Below are 8,308 nucleotides of genomic sequence, written 5' to 3' on the forward strand. Positions count from 1 at the left end.
GCTCGATAGTGGGTTCATGCCTCCATTGATATCCTGGGACAAGGATGAGAAAGTTCTAAGGTTGTGGATGCGCTGTTGCCACTAGGGATAAAACATTGGTGCTATGTTCAAGGATGTAGTTACTGATTACATTACGCGCAATACTTAATGCAATTGTCTGTTGTTAGCAACTTAATACTGGAGGGGTTTCGGATGATAACCTGAAGGTGGACTATTTAGGCATAGATGCATGCTGGATAGCGGTCTATGTACTTTGTCGTAATGCCCAATTAAATCTCACTATACTCATCATAATATGTATGTGCATGGTCATGCCCTCTTTATTTGTCAATTGCCCAACTGTAATTTGTTCACCCAACATGCTGTTTATCTTATGGGAGAGACACCTCTAGTGAACTGTGGACCCCGGTCCAATTCTCTATACTGAAATACAATCTACTGCAATACTGTTCTACTGTTTTCTGCAAACAATCATCTTCCACACAATACGGTTAATCCTTTGTTACAGCAAGCCGGTGAGATTGACAACCTCACTGTTTCGTTGGGGCAAAGTACTTTGGTTGTGTTGTGCAGGTTCCACGTTGGCGCCGGAATCTCTGGTGTTGCGCCGCACTACATCCCGCCGCCATCAACCTTCAACGTGCTTCTTGGCTCCTCCTGGTTCGATAAACCTTGGTTTCTTTCTGAGGGAAAACTTGCTGCTGTGCGCATCATACCTTCCTCTTGGGGTTCCCAACGAACGTGTGAGTTACACGCCATCAGGCACTTGCACTCTTTTGTATCTATGGTGGCACTTGTACTCTTTTGTATGTATGGTGCGACTTGCACTCTTTTTGTGTTTTTGCGGCTTTTTCTCGCACTATGTTAGCGTTAGCCTTGCTTTTGCTATCTTGCCACACGAGTGTTTGCTTAGAAGCTTTACTCCACACTACACACACACCTCACAATCGGGGCCACGTGCAATGTCTCGCAACACTAGATAAGCAATGCTCGATAGGATAGATCGCAAAAGGAAGAGGGCTACAAGGGAAAACTGCAAGTTATACCTGCGATGTTGGTGGTGGTGGTGGTGGTGTTAGTCAAAAATCGAAGTCGGGACGGGCACGGAGTGGCGCCCGGTCTGGGGGCCGGTCGGACCGGTTTCTGGGCCTGCTTGTCCGGTTTGGCGCCCGGTCGGCCGGGTGCTGGGCTGGCTGGTCCGGTCTGGGGGCCGGTCAACCGGTTGCACAACCGGATCATCGTGTTTCTCTCTCTTGTTCTTCCCCAAACCAAAACCAAAAGATCAAATCGAAGGAAAACGATGGAATTGGGCTAAAAGTTGGGGAAATAGTAGATCAAGCACAATAACACCGAATCCAAGGACCAAAACCACTCAAAACGCAACAAAATCGCAGATCCGTCCAAAGGCAATTTAGGGCTATTTTGGGGATTTTTTGGAATTTTTTTTCTAGAAAAAAATTGGGTGGGTGGAGGGTCAAAATCGCAGTAACCAAAAGATGTTGATACCATATGATGAGATCTAAGATCTAGGGTGTGGCCCGATCTCGCGATTGACCCAAATCCAAAGGGGGAAAACAGGGAGAGGTTGAAGAACGCGAAGAACACGACGAAGAACACACGCACACCAACCTGATACAATCGAATCTTACCCTCATGGCTCGATGGACCACGCCAATAGAATTACCCGGAAGAGACACGAGGTAGAATTCCGTGTGAGAGATTGGGGTTGGAGACGGAGACTGGTGAGGGAGAGAGAGTGGAGCACACTAGAATCTCACTCACAAATATCCAAATCCTCAACAAGAGTAGCCTTGGTTACAAAGGGGATCTAACCCTAGGGAGACAAAGCTCAAAATAGTGTTTAAGCTCAAATTATGTCTAAAGAGTAAAAGGGGCGTCCTGGGTACTTATATAGGTCTACATGGCCCACAGGTCAGAAAGGTACATAAGTGGATGACTTGGGCAGTTTTGGTAGAGGCAGTCCAACGGATCCCGTCCGGGGGCCGGTCAGACCGGACCTGTGACCGGCCGGTCCGGTCCAAACCGGGCCGGGGACCGGGCGCCAACGGAAGTGTCGCAGATGCCCGCCCGGTTCGCCCCGGTGCGACGCCCGGTTGATGCCGAGGGGAGTCCGGCGTGCCGCCCGGTTGACCGGGTCTGGGACCGGGTGGTCCGGTCTTGGGGCCGGTCGATCGGGTCCTGGGCCGGCTGGCTCTCTTCCTTCATTCGCGCGCTTCGGATGACGTTGGGTCCCGCTCCATGTCCATCTTCACGTCCAGCTGCTCCTCTCCTTCTCTTGACCATGGGGCGTCCTCCTCTCCGGGGTCTTGATGCACCTTGTACCTAATGACACAAAGCATATCGGCATGAGGTAGAATTCCATCCAATGGGGTACCGAGATCGAGGGTAGTGAGGAGCGAGTTCACCTTATCATGTAGCGCTTTAACTCGAGTCCGCGTCATTGGTCCACTTGGGGGACTTGTTGGTCTTGGTGTAGTGTCGTCGGTGAGCGGGGCTACATCAACAGGCTTCTTCCAAATCAGGTTCCATATACTCCGCTCACCATTTGGCTGCGAGCTACTTTGTCCCCTGCTTAGAGAGTGCGTCTTTGGTTGCATGCCTAGACGATATGCACCATGGACAATAAACATGCCAGAAGGTTCTGGGAGCTATGCCACAAAATCATCCGACCTTCGTTGAGGCAGCTTAAGCTGTAAAATGGCTTCCGCATCGTGATGGAGATAGTATTGCCGAATAATTGTCTCATCCCATGTGTTCATCGCCGGGTCGATCAGTTGAGCTACCCATTTCAGTCTGCACCTTTCTTTCATCCCAGAAAGCTTCATATTATGTGCCTGTGGCAGCCAGCTATCCCTCTAGATTTTCACCATGGAGCCTGATCCAATACGCCATATAGCACCCTGCTTCAGGAGCTCCAGACCATGCATCACGCCCTTCCATGTCGCCGACACCTCCTTGATAAAAGCAATGTCAAGAAGATGGCCCGAAGGGTAGTATTTCGCCTTGAGAAGCCGAGCACATGGGCTATCCGGGAATTGCAGTAACCGCCAAGAGTGTCGAACTAGGAGAGCCTGGTTATATACTCGAAAGTCTCGAAAACCCATGCCGCCATTCAGCTTTGGCTGCGTCAATTTGTCCCAGTGAAGCCAATGCATACGCCTTCTCTCATGTTCGTCTCCCCAATGAAAATCCCGGATCATCTGGTTCAGTTCTTCAACTAGTCCAGCATGGAACTGGAAAACACTCATCGCATAGGCAGGTAGGGCTTGCAGAATAGCTTTGATGAGTACCTCCTTTCCTCCACTTGATAAATATTTCTCCACCCAGTCACTCAACCTCTTTTGGAAACGCTCCTTCAGAGATTTGAACTTGCCTTTGCACATCTGACCTTCTGGGACTGGAAGGCCGAGGTACTTCTCTTCAAAGCTCTTAGTATCATAACACAGAATTTGCTTGATTTCCGCTTGCACTGGCTCAGGCACTCGCCGTCCATACATGATCGAGCACTTGCCCAAAGTAACAAGCTGACCTGTAGACTGCTCGTAGCGGTCAAGGATGTTCTTGACGACCATGACTTGTTGGACCGATCCCTCAAAGAAAAGGAGGCTATCATCAACGAAGAGAAGATGAGACATGCCAGGGGCGTGACGGAAGATTTTCAGCTCATTCATCTGGCCAACCTCAACCTCTCGCTGCACTAGACAGGAAATGCCATCAGCAACGAAGAGAAACAAATATGGGGAGATAGGATTGCCTTGGCGTAGCCCGCGTGTAGGCGTGAAGGTGTCCAACACATGTCCATTGAGATGAACCGAGTACTGTATGGTGGTGACACACTGCATAATCCACCATATCCATGTGCTATGAAAGCCCAATTTCGTCATTACACCCTCCAAGTAGCACCAATCCACGTGGTCATAAGCCTTAGCCATATCCAACTTATAAGCACAAAATTCTGACCGCTCTATCGAGTTACTTTGTATTGCATGGAAGCACTCAAAAGCCATGAAAGCATTGTCCGTAATGAGCCTGCCTGGTATAAACGCACTCTGCATCGGGGAGATGATGTCCTGTAGAAGGGGGCGAAGGCGATTAACCAAGCATTTAGAGATGATTTTAAACACTACATTGCATAGGCTGATAGGTCAAAAATCCTTGAGCTCTTCAGGGTTGTCGTTCTTCGGAATAAGGACAATTGCCGTCTCATTTACACCAGAGCTGAAGAAAGCTTGTACTGCCTTGACTATGTCCTCCTTGATTAGATCCCAGTTGCGCTAAAGAAAACGCTGAAGAAAACGCGCGGGGAAACCGGCGGGCCCTGGTGCCTTCAAAGGACCAATCTGAAATAAGGTGTCACTGATATCCTTTTCTGAAAATGGAGCGCACAAGGTAGCATTCATTTGATGTGTGAAGAGCTCAAGTAATTCAGTTGGATCAATGCTATCCTCTCTTGTATACAGCTGGTGGAAGAAAGAGGTTGCCTGAGCACCCATCTCCTCGGGGTCCTCGGTTCATGAACCATCCTCCCGTCGCAGCTTATTTATGCGGTTTTCTTCCTACGCTAGGAGGCCTTGCGATGGAAGTACCGAGTATTTTTGTCTTCCTCATGAAGCCAAGCCACTCGCGACCGTTGTAGCCACATTAACTCTTCCCGATAGAGCAGCTCGTCCATCTCGCACTAGAGTTGCTGCCGAGCACGCACACTCTCATCATCAGATAAAGCCATTAGAGCTTCCAGCTTCTTCCGTTTACTGTCGATCTCCTTGGATACAGGCTTAAAGTGATGTTTCCTCCAATCATACAGGGAGCCCATAACCTGACGAAGCGAAGAGCGAATATCACCCAGGTCACATACCCCTACACGCCTTGACCATGCTTCCTCAACAGTAGCAGCGAGCGACGGCTCACATTCCCACATAATTTCGTATCTCCTGATAGCAGGTTTCCTTTGTGCCTCCCGAATATGAAACAATGACAGCATGAGCGGACAATGATCAGAGCGCGAAGAGACCAGATGTTGCACCCTGGCCTCGGGGAACCGTAGCGACCATGCTGGCGAGGCTACCGCCCGGTTGAGTCTGACTTTGACGTTGCGATCTCCCTTTTGTTTATTATCAAAAGTCCAGGGAACTCCAGTGAAACCCAAGTCGTGCGCATCGCAAAAGGAGAGCGTGTTTCTGAAATCCATCATCTGGCGTTCAAACCGCTTGGAGTTAGAGAAATGTTCAGCCTACCACATCGCTCCATTGAAGTCACCAAGCAACATCCATGGTTCAGAAGATTCAGTTTTGATCCGGCGTAAAAATGTCCACATATTATGACGCTCGGCCGGTTCTGGTTTGTCATACACAAACGTCCCTCTCCACCTGGCCCCAAACGGCCCTCCCTGAATATGTACATCGATATGTCGGTGGCTAAAAGACAGCAAGTCAACCACAATGTCCTCTGAATGAAAGAGGGCCAGGCCACCACCAGAGCCGTCTCCTTTAACAGCAAAACAACCCTTCATACCCAAGCGATATCTCAGATTTCGCACACGATCAGGATGTTGTCTAGTCTCGCACAGAAAGACGAGATTGGGGTGATGCGTCTGAATAAGACAGACGAGCTCTTGAACTGCCGGGGATTGCCCTGCCTCCGGCAGTTCTAGCCTAGAATACTCATTGCTCATGTCGGGCCTCGCTCCTGATGCGTTGAGGACCAAGAAGGATTTCAAAACTGGACTCTCGCTCCTCGTGAGCATGAGCCATATCAAAGCCAGCCACTCTCTTACTCAACATACTGTTTGCGCGGAGCTCAGCACCACCCTTGTTTCCAAAGAGTTCACGGATCTTCAACTGATTAACCGCGCCCCTCTGATTCTTATATATCCGATAATTTATGCCTGTGACTTCAGAAAACCGTTTTGATTCCATATGGTGAGCTGAAGTAGCGGCCTCCTCCTTCTCAGACACTTTCGATTTAACTGACGGTGAGTTCACCGATGGTTCCTGCCCCTTCGTATCCTCAGATTCTTTGCTATTTGGTGGCATGGATTTTTCCTTGGTGACCCTCTCCTCCCACTGTTTCCTCAGCTCACGCACCCCATCAAAAGTGCGTTTAAGGTTTCACGTGACCTCCTGCATCTTGGCTACCCGTTCAGTCGCCGTTGCATTACACATGTGTGGAGTAGGTGCACTCTTCACCGGTGACTCGCGGACTTGCAGCCTATCCTGCAAGTCACGTAGAAGATCCTCGTGCGCCGTTTTGTCTGCCTCAGTTTGTTCCTTTTTGTTGTCACCCTCCTTCCCCTGATGTGGTGGCAGCGACGCTCGACGATTGCTCCTAGATCGTTTCGGAGACTGAACGTGAGATGCAGCCGGTGAATTCAAGCATGACGGCCGGTCACTACCTCCGAAGATACTCTCATCTTCATCATCAAAGAGCTTACGGGCAGCAGACGGCTTCCTGCCCTTAACCGTAAAGCGACGAGCATCAAATTTCTTGAAATGGGAGACCCTCAATTCAGACCCATACCGACGACCAGGATGGGAAACAACCTCAAGCTTGCACTCTTTGCGAGCATGGCCAATGCGACCACAGAGGAAACAGAAATTCGGAACCCTTTCATATCGGATGTTATGTCTAGTAACCCTCTCCTTCCTAGAGACCGGTAAAGTGTAAACCAGAGGCTGCCGAATTGGCCAACACAGGCACACTCTCAGAAAGGGGCTGCTTGCTTGCTCTCCATCATCAGTATCCACCTCCAAAACTTCTCCCAGTTGTTCCAGCAGGGCCGTGCATTTCTTCCTCGTCATCAGCTTCCTTGGGAGATCATAAACCCTAACCCATATAGGGAAAGCTAGGGGTCTAGCATCTGCCGCACACTCCTCCCGGCCGAACGGAACGACGGCCACAACATCATGGCGATGGTACCAGGTCCCTCCTTTAATAAAGAATTTATAATCAGCCTCTCCATAGAAATCAAGCTGAAACATGTTATCCCCAAGATCTTTGTACGTCATCTTATACTCTGTGCGCCATACCAAACCCAATTCACTGAACATGGTACGAGCACTATACCGGCGGCGTGAGACATAACGCGCTAGAGCCGTCCACCTTCTAACAGCAGCGTCCAGGTCCGCTTCATCCTCATCGTCATCCTCAATCTCCACCGGCCGAATCCAGTCGACCTCCTCCAGGATCTCATCCTCCTCTTCTTCGAATTGAGCATCAGGTTCTGCCCGATCCGCACTCTCTTGCGGGTCGCCGAAGTTGTCGTCACAACGTTCTTCAGCCATCGACACACCGCTATCTGCTACAGGCGCCGCCATGGGTGTCGCCGATCGATTATGCGAAGAGTCCCTCCTCCAATCTGGAGGTTTCCTTATATGTCCCGAGTCAGCCCTAGCCTCCCGCGGTCATGTGACACCAGGAGTCCCTCCGTCTTGCGGTGCTGGAGACTTGGAAGGTCTCCGATCCGAGCTCTCCGGCCGCAGAATTGGCCGAGAAACCATCCTACTCCCGTTTACCCGTGGCGGCACAGGGAAACCCTAGTCGCCCGAGAAAGACGGAGCAAAAACGTGTATTTGTGTGGAAAAAATATAAATGTTATTAAAAGTAAACCGTAAAATGTTTGGCTAAAATTTTATAAAAAATGATCAAGCTTAGCAATGTCAAATCAATCTTATTAGATACATAATTAAATATATTTTTGTAGTATATCTATAAAATATGATAATTGTTTTTTGTAAACTTAGTCAAACTTTACATTATTTAACTTTAGAAAAAAATTATAGCCTTATTTTCCGTAATGGAGGTAGTACTTAGTTACCTTGCGGGAATTCAATTCGGCTCCCGGGTGTGTATGCACCCTCTACCAAAAAAGCATATTTCGAAATGTCAAAAAAAATTAACAAAAAATTAAATATGTACATCTTCATAATATATGTTCGTTCGTCAAGTTTCACGAAAAACCAATATTTTTTGTGGTCTATATGAAAAAGAGAAAACTTATCTTATGAAAAGCATTATTTTTAGCACTGAGTTTTATCTTTTTACACACATCACATGATAAGTCGACTTTTTATGAAACAATTTTGTAAGCGTGTAGCACGAGAAGATTTACATGCGAATTTTTTGTTTCAATTTTTTAAAATTCAAAATATGTGTAAAATACATTTTAAAATAGAGTGAGCATATGCTCCCATCTTCCAAAACACCACTCCCGTTACCTTGCGCCTATAAAAGAAAAAGAAACTAACTCTGGCCTTTTGCACAACATGTGGCAAGTAAGACGGTGCAAATT

General features: G+C 48.3%; 1 protein-coding gene across 1 annotated transcript; it reads right to left on the minus strand.

Annotated features, from left to right (window-relative positions):
• Positions 1–2,876: 2,876 nt before the first annotated feature.
• On the minus strand, positions 2,877–6,053 carry LOC139839241 (uncharacterized). The gene is made up of 4 exons (XM_071829293.1): positions 5,804–6,053; positions 5,420–5,706; positions 4,724–5,251; positions 2,877–4,091 (listed from the first exon to the last, which is right to left on the minus strand). The coding sequence occupies exons 1-4, from the start codon at positions 6,051–6,053 to the stop codon at positions 2,877–2,879; spliced, it is 2,280 nt and encodes a 759-aa protein (XP_071685394.1).
• Between the last annotated feature and the right edge of the window lie 2,255 nt (positions 6,054–8,308).

This window comes from Lolium perenne, chromosome 4, assembly GCF_019359855.2.
Source record: "Lolium perenne isolate Kyuss_39 chromosome 4, Kyuss_2.0, whole genome shotgun sequence".
NCBI lineage: Eukaryota > Viridiplantae > Streptophyta > Magnoliopsida > Poales > Poaceae > Lolium > Lolium perenne.

What these genes read in the sequence shown, in the direction of transcription:
- LOC139839241 (XM_071829293.1), bottom strand. Translation starts at nt 6,053, where the DNA reads ATGCCACCAAATAGCAAAGAATCTGAGGATACGAAGGGGCAGGAACCA. An exon ending in TTAGCCACCGACATATCGAT is followed by an intron (nt 5,252 to 5,419) that starts GTACATATTCAG and finishes GCGATGTGGTAG; the next exon opens with GCTGAACATTTCTCTAACTC. An exon ending in CTTTATCTGATGATGAGAGT is followed by an intron (nt 4,092 to 4,723) that starts GTGCGTGCTCGG and finishes CCCCTTCTACAG; the next exon opens with GACATCATCTCCCCGATGCA.